The sequence below is a fragment of the Dromiciops gliroides genome, chromosome 3 (genome assembly GCF_019393635.1).
Source record: "Dromiciops gliroides isolate mDroGli1 chromosome 3, mDroGli1.pri, whole genome shotgun sequence".
NCBI classification, from domain to species: domain Eukaryota; kingdom Metazoa; phylum Chordata; class Mammalia; order Microbiotheria; family Microbiotheriidae; genus Dromiciops; species Dromiciops gliroides.
In genome coordinates, this window is record NC_057863.1 from 334,085,183 (window position 1) to 334,100,040 (window position 14,858).

The following is a 14,858-nucleotide window of genomic DNA, read 5'->3' on the forward strand; positions in this document are numbered from 1 at the left end:
TCACTTTACACTTTGTCACTTGAATTAACTATTTTCCTTCCAAATATGTTCACTCACCATGCTATAGCCAGTTTGTTACAATAGTATTGGAAACTAATTGATAATAACACTGAAATGCCTGTTTTAAGAAAAATTTGCTTCTTAAATATAAACTAAGTGCTTGGTAAGGGATACTTAGCCTAAAGTTTGCCAAAAAATATTGTTATACAGCATAAGGCATTTTGGAGAAAGAATACAGGTCCTGAAGTAAGGAGGCTTGGGTGTGAGGCCTAGCTTTAGCACTGCGTAGCTATGTGGCCCATGGCAAATCACTTAACCTCTCTGACCTGAGAAGTCTCTTCATCTGTAAGGTGGGGCTCCTAATACTTGATCACCTACTTTCCCAAATGTTTATGAGGGATACTCTTTGAAAATGTTAAAGTATTACACAAATGTGAGGTTTAATATTTTTTTTTGGTTGTTGAGGCCTTTTGTTTTTTACACCACCATAGTTTCTCATGGTTTCTCCCCCTTTTATAGAGCCATCCTCTAGAACAAATAGTATTTTTCAAAGAAAAAAAAAGATGAAAAGCTAGAAAAAATACACTGAAAAAAATCTAAATACATGTGCAATATGCAATACCTGTGGACCTCCCACCTCCACATAGGGGTAGGGTAAGAGTATCCTCTCATATTTCTTCATTTGAGTCATACTACATCTTTCTAATTTTCTTTCATTCACTTTTGATAATTTGAGTGTGCATTGCTGTAGTCATTGTGTTTGGGGGGCAGCAAGGTGGAGCCACAATTCACAGAGCATCTGGTCTAAAGTCAAAAAGACCTAAGTTCAAATTTGGCTCAGACACTTACTAGCAGGGTGACCCTGGACTTAACCTTGTTTGCCTCAGTTTCATCATCTATAAAATGACCTGGAGAAGGAAATGGCAAACCACCCCAGTATCATTGTCAAAAAACCCACAAATACAAATGGGGTCACAAAGAGTCAGAAACAACTGAACTATAACATTTGTGAATATTATTTTCTTGGTTCTACTTACTTCACTCTGCATTATTTCATGGGGATCTTCCCATGCTTCTCTATATTCATCACACTCATCGTTTCTTTTCTGGGTTTTTTTTTTTTAAGCAATCTGAGTTAAGTGACTTTCCCAGCATCATACAGCTAGTAGGTGTCTGAGGCCAGATTTGAACTGAGGTCCTCCTGACCCCAGGCCAGTCCTCTATCCACTATGCCATCTAGCTGCCCCACACTCATCCTTTCTTAAAGCACAGTTATATTACATTACATTGATATACCACAATTTGTTTAAACATTCTCCAATCTATGAGTTTGCATTTAGTTTCTAATTCTTTGTTATCACAAAAAGTACTACTATAAATATTTTGTTGTATATGAGGACTTTCTTCTTGTTGATGGCATCCTTGGGTTATAAGCCCAGTAATAGAGTCTCTGGTTCAAAGGGTATTGACATTTTAGTCACTTTACTTGTATAATTCCACCATTGCTTTACCATTTCAAACTCCACCAACAAGTTAGTATGCCTATCATCCCATAACTCTTCCAACATTAATTATTGCCATTTTTGTCCTCAGCCAATTTTTAGTGTGTGAAATGAAACCTCAAGGTTCTTTTCATTTCTCTCAATAATAGTAATTTGAAGTATATTTTCATGTGGTTATGAATACTTTACAATTCTTCATTTGAGACATTTTTAATCATATCCTTTTGCCCCTTATCTATTGTGTAATCACTATTAGTCTTTTTAAAATTCAATTTCTTCTTCAGTTCCAAATTCACTAACTTCCTCCTCTCCTGCCCACATCTATTGAGAATGCAAGACAAACAATACCCATTGCAAATCATCCAAAACAAATTCCCACATTGCCCATGTAAAAAAAAAAATGAAGAGAAGAAAATATGCTTTAATTTGCACACTGAGTTCAGCAGTTCTATAGCTCAAGGAGGGTAACAAATTTCATAATGAGCCCTTTGGAATTGTGATTGGTGATTGTATTGATCAGAGTTACTAATTCTTTCAAAGTTGATTATTTTCACAATATTGCTATTATTGTATAAATTGTTCTCCTGGCTCGGCATACTTCACTTTCTGTCAGTTTGCGTGTTTTTCCAGGCTTTTCTGAAATCCTCACCTTTATCATTTTTCTTTCTTTTTTTTTTGGGGGGGGGGGACAGGGCAATGAGGGTGAAGTGACTTGTCCAAGGTCACACAGCCAGTAAGTGTCAAGTGTCTGAGGCTGGATTTGAACTCAGGTCCTCCTGAATCCAGGACTGGTGCTCTATCCACTGCGCCACCTAACTGCCCTACCTTTATCATTTCTTATAGCATAATAGTATCCTATCACATTCAGATACCATAACTTATTCAACTATTCCCTAATTGATGGATATCTCATCAGTTTCCAGTTCTTTACCACCAAAAAAAAAGAGATGCTATAAATATTTTGTACATATGAACCCTTTTCCTCTTTCTTTGACTTCTTTGTGATATACAACTAGTAGTGATACTGTTGAATCAAAGAGTATGCATAGTTTACCAGCTTTGGGGGCCATAATTCAAACTTACTTTCCAGAAATGCTGGACTAGTTCAGAGCTCCATTAACAGCTCTTTAGTGTACCTGTTTTTTCACAGTCCCTCAAACATGCTATTTTCCTTTTTGGTCATCTTAGCCATCCTGCTGGATGTGAAATGGTGCCTTAAAGTTATTTAAAATTTATATTTCTCTAATTATTAGTGATTTAGGACATTTTTCATATGCCTATTGACAGATTGTATTACTCCTCTGAAAATTGCCTATTCATATCCATTTACCATTTATCAATTGGGGAATGGATTCTTTTTCTTGTAAATCTGACTCTGTTACTATATATCTTAGAAATGAGACTTTATTAGAGAAACTAGCTACAAAGACACCCCACCTCCGAGTTTGCTGATTTTCTTCTGATTTTAGCTACATCAGCTTTATTTGTGTAAAACCTTTTTAATTTTATGTAATCAAAATTGTCCATTTATCTCCTATGAACTTGCCTATGTTTTTGTTTGGTCATGAACTCTTCCCCTGTTCACAGATTTGACAGGTAATTTCTTCTATGCCCATTTATTTATAAATTTTAAAAATTTTTGTGGGGCAATGAGGGTTAAGTGATTTGCCCAAGGTCACACAGGTATTAAGTGTCAAGTGTCTTAATCCGGATTTGAACTCAGGTTCTCCTGAATCCAGGGCCAGTGCTTTATCCACTGCACCACCTAGCTGCCCCTCCTATGCCCATTTATTTGCTCATTATGTCATCCTTTATGTGTAAATCATGTACCCATTTGGAGTTTATCTCGATATACAGTGTGACATTTTAGTCTATATCTAGTTTCTGCCAGACTGTTTTCCAATTTTCCCAACAGTTTTTGTTGAATAGTGAGTTGTTGCCCAATAGCTGGATTCTTTGTGTTGACCAAACACAATGTTACCATACTGGTTAACTTCTGCATATTATTTGCATAATCTATTCTACTTTTCAACTTCTCTATTTCTTACCCAGTAGCAAGTCGTCTTGATGATTATCTTTGAAGTATAGTTTATAATCTGGTTCTGCTAGGCCCCCTTCCTTCCCATTATTTTCTTTCATTGCTTCATTTGATATTCTTGACCTTTTGTTCTTTCAGATGACTTTTGTTCTTTTTTTCTTTTGCTAGCTCTATAAAGTAATTCTTGTTAGCTTGAGTGGTATGGCAATGAATAAGTAAATTAGTTTAGATGGTATTGTCCTTTACCCACAAGCAATTACTATTTCTCCCATTATTTAGATCTGGCTTGATTTGTGTGAAGAGTGTTTCAAAATTTTGTTTATAAAATCTCTGTGTGTCTTGTCAAGTAGATTTCCAAGTATTTTATACTGTCCATAGATATTGTAAATGAAATTTCTTTCTAGCTTTTCTGGCTGGATTTTGTTGAGGATGTATAGAAATGTGACTGTGTAGGTTTATTTTATATGGTGTAGCTGAAGTTAATTATTTTGATTCTTTTTTTAGTTGACTACCCAAAATTCTGTAAGAAAAAGTAATAATTTTGTTTCTTCAATTCTTTTTCTTTAAATTTCTTTTTCTTAGGGGGCTGCTAGGTGGCGTAGTGGATAAAGCACCGGCCCTGGATTCAGGAAGTCCTGAGTTCAAATCTAGCTACAGACACTTGACACTTATTAGCTGTGTGACCCTGGGCAAGTCACTTAACCCTCATTGCCCCACCCCCCCAAAAAAATTCCTTTTCTTGTTTTATTGCTATAGCTGGTGTTTCTAGTACAATATTGCATAGTGATGGTAATAATGCATATCCTTATTCCCTGATTTTATTGGGAAAACTTCTAGCTTATCCCCATTACAGATAATGGTTGCTCTTGGTTTTAGATAGATCATCCAAAATCATATCCAGGCACTCTGTCTAATTAGACTCCTTCTATGACTCCTGGTGAGGGACTACATGTATTATCTCCCCATATAAGAATGTAAACAGTTTACTCATGTTTACATTTTGATTCTTCTCTTGAGTCCTGTGTTTATATGTCCTTTTCTGCTCTTTCTGATGTTTTTATCTAGAATGCTTGGAAAGTAATCTATTTCATTAAAAATACATTTTTTCCTCCTATAGGATTATACTCAGTTTTACTGGGTAGGTTATTCTTAGTTGTAAGACTAGAAACTCTGACTTCTGGAGTATCATATTCTAAACTCTCCACGCCATTATCATGGTATCTGTTAAATCTTATATGATTGTGACTTTGATTCTTCAGCATATGAATTCTTTCTGGTTGCCTACATTATTTTTTTCTTGACTTGGGAGCTCTGAATTTTATCTATTATATTACTAGGGGTTTTCATTTTGGAATTTGTTTCAATAAGTAACCAGTAGATTCTTTCCATTTCTACTTTGCCCCCTTATTCTAAGATATCTGGGCAATTTTCTTTTATGATTCTTTGCAATATAACATCTAAGTTCTTTTTTCTTCATGGTTTCAGATAGCCTACAGATTTTTAAATTACCTCCAAACTGTTTTCCAAGACAGTTGTTTTTCCTAAGAGATATTTCACATTATCTTCTTTTTAAAGACTTTTTTCTTGATATTATTATTTCTTAATACCTCATGGAGTCATTAGCTTCTATTTGGCCAATTATAATTTTCAGGCAATTTTTTTTCTTCAGCAAGATTTCTTACCTCTTTTTCCAAGATGTTAATTCTCTTTTTCTATCTTTCTTCACTAACTCTTACCTCTTTTCCCATTCTTTCTTTTACTGTTCTCATTTGATTTTAAAAATAATTTTTAGGGGGCAGCTAGATGGCTCAGTGGATAAAGCACTGGCCTTGGATTCAGGAGGACCTGACTCCAAATCCAGCCTCAGACACTTGACACTAGCTGTGTGACCCTGGGCAAGTCACTTAACCCTCACTGCCCTGCAAAAAAACAAAACAAACAAACAGAAACAAAACATGGGACAGCTAGGTGGTGCAGTGGATGGAGCACCGGCCCTGGAGTCAGGAGTACCTAAGTTCAATACTTATACTCTCCCTTGACCATTCCACCTTTCCTTATGCAAATGAAGGTGTTAAACTAGATGGTGGCCGATGACTGGAATCCACTTCTAGATCTAAATCCTATGAACTTCTAGAATTTATGACAGAGAAACAATCACTTAAAAAAAAAAACAAGATAAAGTGAGCAATAAACATAATTACCTTTGCATGCATCAAACTGAATCAGGGCTGAATTCTCCTTTGGAAAATATTGGACTTTGTTCACTGGTCCCCCTCCATGGTTTGGGTTTTCGAAGAAAAGAGTGATGCAAGATTCATTAACACCTGGGGGTAGGTCTTTCACCAGAATACTGTTTGTCACTTCTAGAGGTGATGCTGAAATCTTAAGTTTTTCTACTTTGTGATTCTTGGAACAAATAGTAGTAAATGTCTCTGTATCTGCAAAGAAAAATCAACTATGATTGCATCCTTAACTTTAAGTTGTGGAAGAAAAACACATCAGAAAGCTAAAGCTCAGTAGTAAAAGTTAGATTTCTAAGTGAAATTTAGACACCTAAAATAACTTTTAGGAAATAATTGTGATTTTGGATTCAATATGTTTCTCTGTGCCCATGCTCTACTTGGGTCTAAGTCAGACTGAGAAGTTTCTTCTTTTTAAGGAGTTGGGGGTGATTCCTGACTGCAGACACCATCCATTGACTTTTTGCCCAACATTTGATAGTTCAATTCAAAATTCAACAAACATTGATTAAAATGTGCACTATGTTCTAGGTCCTGTGATAGGAACTGAAAGGTTTCATTCATAGATCCTGCTCTCGAGAAAGTTGGGAAAAGCCCTACACAAAGAACTACCCTGCAGAGGCTGGAATAAATGCTATGAGAAATACAGAAATATAAGGAGGAAGAGAGCCCTTTCAGCTGGCTGAATCATACAACAACTAATGGAGGAAGTGACCCCAGAGGCACTTTTACTCAAAGCATTTTCTCAGGCTATTCTCTAATGCCTAGGATTCTTTCCCTCCTACTGGCTTCCCTATGTGAGAAAATCATTATTAATAAAGGGGCTTGGGGAAGGGAGACACCCCTTCCCCTTGAAGATTTAGCTCAGAAACCTTACCTAATCTCTCTTAGAGTCAACCCAAAGGTATAAAAGAGATCAGACTACTTCAGTAGAGATTAAAACCACACCTATCTGAAAGTGCCCTTGCCCTCAGGCGGTCTGTCTTTCACTAGACCCTGATCTCATCACTGTAGAGCTCATTTTAATCTGGACCACCCTCAGATGACGTCAACCAATGGAATCGAGTGATTCTAGCCAATTAACTTTGAGTAGTGTGTAAGAGCTGCCTCTATCGAAGGAGAAAGGGGACTGGATTTCTAGAGGCTTACTCTCCTGCTCTGGAGTTGCTCTTGAACTAGGCACATGCTCTCTCCTCTCCTTCCTGGGACTCTTACTCCACGCTGAGTTTGCAATTACTTAGGCCTGTAACTAACTAATGGGGAATTCAGTAAGACACGTGGTCAATAATTTAGTAATATGTGATCTAAATTAATGATAAATACTGCCAAAATTGGTGCAATAGCCATTCATTTCTAAGTAGCAATATTTTAGAAAAGCCCAGCCTACTTCTCCAGTAATTTAGACAGAAACAGGCTAGCCCCCCAATATTTTAAATGATACACCTAGCTTTTTTCAAGCCTAAGCAAAACTTAACTTCTCCAAGAAACCTTTCTCAATCCTCCTTAATCCTTAGTGCCTTCATGAGACTACCCCCAGTTTATCTTGTATATTTCTTGTTTCTACATAGTTGTTTGTGTCTTGTCTCCTTGTAGCTTAATTACTTGAAAAGATAGTCTATGATAGGTTCCTCTACTTTCTCTCCTTTTACTCTATTCTTAACCTCTTACAATCTCACTACTAACTTCATTATTCCACTGAAATTGCACTCTACAAAATTACCAGTGATCTCTTAGTTACAATATCCAAAGACCTTTCCTCTCTCCTCATTCTCCTTGACTTCTCTGCCATATTTGACAGTTGATCACCATCTTGTCCTAAAAAGTCTCTTTTACCTAGGGTTTTGGGACACCACTTCTCCTAGTTACCCTCCTACCTATCAGACTTCTCCTAAGCGTCCTTTGTTGGATCCTCATCCAGGTCATGCTCTCTAATTAAAGGTGTCCCACAAGGTCCTTCCATACTGCTTCACTTGCTGATCTCATCTGCTCCCATGGTTTTAATTACCATCTCCATGTTGATGATTCTCATATCTACCTATCCAACCCTAACTTCTCTACTGACCTCCAATCTTGCATCTCCTCCTGCCTTTCAGACATCCCAAACTGGATGTGTAGTAGATAACTCAAATTTAATATGTCCAAAACTCATTTTCTTTCCCATTAACCCTCCCCCCACACACTTCCTTATTACAGAGGGCAACACTGTTCTCCAAGTCCTTCAGGCCTGTAACCTAGGAGTAATTCTCAGCTCCTCACCATCTCTCAGGCCCATATCCAATTAATTGCCAAGGCCTATTAATTTCACTTCTGCGACATCTCTCAAATAGGCCCTTTTCTCTCCTCTGACACTGCCAGGCCCATATGTCCAAGGTCCAGGCACATATCCCCTCATGCCTGGACTATTGCAATAGTCTGCTGGTGAGTCTGCCTGTTACAATAGCCTGATGATAGTCTCTTCAGTCCATCCTTTAGTCAGCCAACAAAGTGATTTTCTTATAGTGCAAGTTCAATTATGTCACTTTCCCAGTCAATAAACTGCTGGCTCCCTCTCACCCCCAAGATCAAAAACAAAATCCTTTCCTTGGCATTCAAAGCCCTTCAAAACCTAGCTCTCTCCCACCATTCCAGCCTTCTTACACCTTGCCCAGTGTCACATATTCTTTGACCCAGTGACACTGGCATTCTGGTTTTTCTACAAACAAGACACTCCATCTATTGCCTTTGGATATTTTCTCTGATTGTCCCCTACGCCTAGAATGCTATGCCTCCCCATTTTTACTTATTGCCTCCTCTGGCTTCCTTTCAGTCCAAAGTAAAACCCCATCTGCTATAGGAAGCCTTTCCTAACTCCTCTTAATTTTAGTGCCTCTATCTTTTCATTATTTCCTATTAACCTGCATATAGTTTATTTGTACATATTTTCTTGCTTTTTGTCTCCCTCCTTAGATCATGAATTTCTTGAGAGTGGGGACTGTCTTTTAACTTTCTTTGTATTTCCAGCACTTAACACAGTGCTTGGAGCACAGTAGGCACTTTATTAATATTTATTGAGTTAATGAAATTCCTAAAAAGCAAATTTCAGGGATGGATCTTTTCTTTGCTAATCAGAATTTCAAGTTAGCAAATTAAGACTTTAAGATTTTCAATCCAGTCTTACCAATGGTTTTCAGAAAGGTAACCACAGCAACATCAGTTTCTGGTATAATTTCTATTGTAAAGTCTCCACTCCTTTCTGAGAAGCCACTCACATTCTCCACCAACAAAGGCAAAAGATCCTGTGTCCCTCTGTCTTGGATATTTTTAAATACAACCATTGAGGAAATAGTTCCAGGGCCTTTGGAGATACCCTCATTCTGGACAGATCTTCTTTCCAGTGTGAGCTTTGTGTCCTGGTCTTCTGATGACTCTAGTTGGAAGGACAAGGAGGAGAAAGAAAATGGGAAGAAGGTGGAGAAGAAGATGTAGTCTATGCTGAAGGGCAAGGCCTAAATCACACTGCTGGGAATACAAAATCTTTGACCTTCACTGGGCAGTGTCTGTTGACCTTTCTTTATAGCTGAGGAGAAGTATTTAGTTTTATCATCAGCTTGGACCAGCCAGTCTGTGACTCCTACTCTCTCCACATCAACTACACTACAATTGAAGCAGTGAGCTAGAGATGCTAGAGAACACCATGTAGAATGTGAAGAACATCTTTCTTTGTCTAACAGTTAATGTATTTCTCATGATACACCAATTTTCTTCTCTATCATGCTAGACTATCTGAAGACCTTGGCTGCAAACTTCATCCTGAGCTATCTGAGTTTTTTTTTCTTACTTTTTCTTAGGAAAGAAACATGAAATACCCTCCTTCACCCTTTCATACTTAACACTGGTTTCTATTGGCATTTGTATTGTGAAAAATAAAGTGGATTTTCTTTATCTTAGAGTAACAATTCAACCACTGAATTGTTATTCAGTGCTTAGGGTGAAGAAGTTGATAGTTGCCCTTTCGTTCTGGCTTATGGACTTAAGTGTATTAGTAAACAAATCTTTAATGAATATCAGATTAATTAGCTCCTTGCCTATTTTGATTTTGGGGATTATGACCTAGGACAGACTGAATTAATTCCTCCTGGATGTTTTTCTTTATTTAATGTTAAAGACCTTCCTTTTGGCCTGCCATTCACTTATCAGAGAACATCTTGAAAAACAGTCTATATGATGATCCTTCTCACAAAGACAATTATGAGAGTACATTAGGATGGTGAAGTAAAATTGGCATGCCTACCAGAGAGAAGTACCTTTTATCATTAATATGATGACTGAGTGAAAGAAAGGAGGAGTGGGGAGGAGGAAGCAGATGGTACTTAAACCTCACTCTCATCTAAATTGGTTAAAGGAAAGAAGAATATACATATATACTTAAATGAGTACAGAAATACATCTTATCCAACAGGGAAGTAGGAGGAAAAGGGATAAGAGAAAAGTAGGGGGAAGGGATAAGAGGGAGGGTAGACTAAGGGACACAGAGGTCAAAGCAAAAGACTCTTGAGAAGGCCAGGGTTTTAAAAAAAAAGGATAAATATTAAGAGAATAGGATGGAGGGAAATGCACAGTTAGTTATTATAACCATGAATGTGAAGGAGATGAACTAATCCATAAAATGATAGAAGATATGAAAATTGATTAGAAACCAGAATCAAAAAACCATACAGGGGGAAGCTAGGTGGCCCAGTGAATAAAGCACTGGCCTTGGATTCAGGAGGACCTGAGTTCAAATCCAGATTCAGACACTTGACACTTACTAGCTGTGTGACCCTGAGCAAGTCACTTAACCCTCATTACCCAGCCCCAAAACAAAACAAAACAAAATGTACAGTATTTGTTGTTTAGAAGAAACTAACTTGAAACAGAAAGACACAAACTAAGTTAAGATAAGGTAAAAAGATAAAAATCTATTATGCCTCAGCTTAAATAAAAAAGGCAGGAGTAGTTATCATAATATCAGACAGAACAAAAGCAAAAATAGTCCTCATTTTAAAAGATAAATAGGGAAAACACATTTTTCTAAAAGACACCACAGAAAATTAATTACTATATTGAACATATATGCACCACATGGCATATCATCTAAATTCTTTTTAAAAAAAGGTAAATGAGTTACAGAAGGAAATAATAAAACTATAATAATGGAGGTCCTCAATTTTCCCTCTCTCTGACATAGATAAATCAAATTATAAAACAATTAAGAAAAAAATTAAGAACTGAATAGAATTTTGGAAAAGTTAGATTTGCCAGATCTCTGGAAAATATTGAATAGAAATAGAAACGTTGATGCCCATTTCTCGGCTAGGCATGGCACCATCATAAAATTTGACCATGTATTAGGGCATAAAAATCTCACCACCAAGTCTAGAAAGGCAGAAAAATTAAATATATCTTTCTGAACATAGCAATAAAATTACATTCAGTAAAAAAAAGTTTTTGAAACAAAGATTAGAAATTAATTGGAGGGGCAGCTAGGTGGCGCAGTGGATAGAGCACCGGCCCTGGAGTCAGGAGTACCTGAGTTCAAATCCGGCCTCAGACACTTAACACTTACTAGCTGTGTGACCCTGGGCAAGTCACTTAACCCCAATTGCCTCACTAAAAAAAAAAAAAATTAATTGGAAACTAAATAACAATCCTAAAAAATGAGTGGGCCAAGAATAAATCATAGACACAACAAATTAGAGGAAAGGCATTTTATGGAAGGTATTAATCCTAAGCAAAACAAACACTAATTAAGAATAGCTCTTTTTGAGATGGCAAAGAATGGGAATTTGAGTGAATGCACATAAATTGGGGAGTAGATAAATTATGGCATATAAATTAAACACAGGGTGGACCAAAAGTCATAAAGGTTTTGATTTGCAATACCATACCATCATATACAGATTATGTAGGAAATGAATTGATGTGTAAAATATCAAATCTTATAAATGGCAAAAAATAAAGAAAAAATAGTTTTCAAAAAGTTATTAAAACATTATGACTTTTGGTCCACCCTTATTTGTTGTAACAAATGATGAAGGAAATGGTTTCAGAGAAATCTTAGGAAACTTATATGAACTAATGTAGAGTGAAGTTAACAGAACCAGGAGAACAATTCATACAATGACAATAGGTCTTTAGGATTGAATCTTTTTGTTGTTTACTCATTCTTTTATATATGTACATGTTGTTTTCCTGTTGTAATGTAAGTTGTGCTTTTATCTTTATCCCCAAAATTTATCATAGCACCTGGCACACCATAGTATGGCATACCTACCAAAGTTGGCAATAAAAAATTGTTGTTTAATTGGTTTATTGATTGATTACAAGGTACTGTTCAGGGTACTGTGGGACTAGAATGTCTATCATTCCTGTCTTCAAAGAATGTGTAGTCTGAGTGGGAAGACAAGAAAGACCAATGTATTTATCATTATTTTGTTAGTAATGGGGAGCCACTGAAGGCATGTGGGAAAGGAAACAGCATGATGCAAGCAATACTTTAAAGGTTTTATTGACATTGATGTGTAAAATGGATTGAAAAAGGAAAAGAATGGAGGCAGACACATAGGAGACCACTGTAGCAAGCCAAGTGTGAAGTTAATAATGTCCTCACCTATAGTCAGCAGTGGGCATGGAAAAGATGGAAAGTATGCAATAGCCAACAAGACTTAGGGACTGATAGGATATGGGACAATGAGGAAAAGGAGGAATAAAACAATGGCATTGAGATGTTAAGCTTGAATAACTGGAAGAATGGTAACTAACAGAAAAATAAGAAGTCAGGAATAAGAGTTATTTTGAGGATGGGGATAGAGGGAGGGGGAAAATGCGAAAAGAAACAACACCAAAATCTTAGATCTGTGCTGGAATGTAGATCTAGGCCAATATGGCAGCCAATTATAGGAATTCTTATGGTAAAAATTATTTGTGGTATAGGCAGCTTTTGAAGGACCTCTCCTTTTGGGGGAAAAAAGGTTGAACACTCCCTGAAGGGAGGTTAAAGGGCATTTCTGGAATGCTAAGCTCTAGAATCACTTCCAGAATGCTAGTTTGCTCTCTTGGTCTGGCAACAGCAGTCCTGGTATCGTGCTGGTTCCCAGTCTGGCAGGCTGTTCAGGCTTGGGTGAGTTAATGACGGAAAATCCTAAATTCCTTTGAACTAGCTCAATTGGATATCAGTCTGGGGTTGCATAGGTTAAGTTTAGAGTTAATAATAGTCAACTGTATCTCTATTTTCCTATTTCCTTATCTTTGATTTTTTTATTAGTTTCACCTTTGTTGTTTAATTAATTCCCAAGTAATAAAATCTGATCCTTTTGTGAACTAAAGCTGAGAGGCTCCTTTCTTATTGGCCTGAGAGAGATACCTAAAAAAGGGCAGTTCAGAGGGGAGGGTAAACCTTAAAGGTCCCTCATATTTCTGGGACCACAATATTAAGGCGAGTCCCCCAAATAACACTCAGTATATCAAATTTTGGCCCTCACATTATCATTACAGCAACCACGGCAAGGAAGGGAATATGTTAGAAGGGCCACATTATCCAAAGGTACTCTATTTCAGGTATTAAGACCATGGTTAAAGTTGATATTAAGAAGCCAATTCATATAGGTAGCATGTCTATGCAAATGACTGCCAGATCTATATGTCCAGCCCTAGTCTCTCCCTTGACTTCCAGGTTTATGCCACTAATTATCTATTGGATATTTTGAATTGGATGTCATGAAAATATCTCAAAATCAACATGTCCAAAACAGAACTGATTATCTTTTCCCCAAAATCAACCCATCTTCTGAACTTCCATATTTTTGTCAAGAGGACTATCACTATTCTAATCCCTCCATGTTCACCAGCTTCAAATCATCCTTAACCCTTCAGTTTCCTGCAACATGCCGAAACAAGTTGCCTAGCCTTGGTCATTCTACCTCTTTCCACCATGCTCCATCATATATCATGGATTTTAACCATGGCCAATCTGAGCAAGCCCTTCTGACTATAGAAAACCAGGTATCATGATGCTGACCTCCCTTAATGAGGAAAGAAAGTGAATACCTGCTATTTATAATAATCATCCAGAATTAAATGTTACCTTGTTCTTGGACTCCATCTTTGATCTTGGATTCCTGAAAACCAAACAAAAATGAAATATTATGAAGGAATTCTTTTCCTCCAAGAATATATATCTAGGACCAGCCTGGTCACATACATTTGGGAAAAATAAACTAAATCTTGTAGCTTCCCTAAGCCTTACAAATTCATAACCTAAAGGAGATAATAATACTGCTGAATCTATGCACTACTTGCACCACACCTGGGATATTTTGTTCAGTCCTGGGTACCCAATTTAACAGTTTGATTAACTGAGGAGTAGAAGGTGGAGAATGATTAGAATGGTGAATCATCTGTACCATACAAGGAAGGGTTGAGGGAGAGTTTTGGTTTTTGCTTTATTTTTAGCTCAGGGAAGAAAAGAGTAAAAGGAAGCAAGATGCATTTCCATCCCACTCTGTTTGCATGTGTGAATTTAGTTTTAAATGTGTTATTCAGTATTGAGGAATTTATTCTCAAGTAATCTCAGCTTTTGATGAGAGTTTGTCTTGGCAGTAGACTCCCAAATATTTCATGTTGTCTCTTCTCCCCTCTGAATGGACAGCTGGAGGGTGGAGCACTAAACTCCTGAACTTGCCTTTATCTGTAATAAAGGTTGGAATCTGGACTTTCCAACTAACTCCCCACTTTCCATCCACAGCTGTGCTTGGTTTGAACTCCACAAAACCCAATGCCCTCACACTGGGTTACCCCTGGTATCTTTCCCTACCCCCACCACTTTCCAGCTTCCTTTTATGTGTCCTCTTCCCACATTGAATTATAAACTCCTTGAATTCAGGAATTGTCTTTTTCTTATTTGTAGCCACCATGTTTAGTATAGTGCCTGGCATATAGTGGGCACTTAATAAATGTTTATTGAATTGAATAATAATAAGCTGAGGGACCCTGAGCAAGTCACTTAACCCCTCTATGCCTCAATTTCCTTATCTGAGTTGGACTAGATGGCCTATAAGTGTC

The 14,858-nt window shown here is 37.1% G+C and overlaps 1 protein-coding gene across 1 annotated transcript in view; it reads right to left on the reverse strand.

Annotated features, from left to right (window-relative positions):
• LOC122748749 (protein mono-ADP-ribosyltransferase PARP14-like) overlaps positions 1 to 14,858 on the reverse strand; it is a 63,966-nt gene that overhangs the window by 40,896 nt on the left and 8,212 nt on the right. The window contains exons 3-5 of the mRNA XM_043994685.1: positions 13,882 to 13,915; positions 8,938 to 9,186; positions 5,742 to 5,978 (exon numbers count right to left, since the gene is read on the reverse strand). Coding sequence (XP_043850620.1) covers positions 5,742 to 5,978; positions 8,938 to 9,186; positions 13,882 to 13,915 — 520 coding nt within the window. The remainder of the gene's footprint in view (positions 1 to 5,741; positions 5,979 to 8,937; positions 9,187 to 13,881; positions 13,916 to 14,858) is intronic.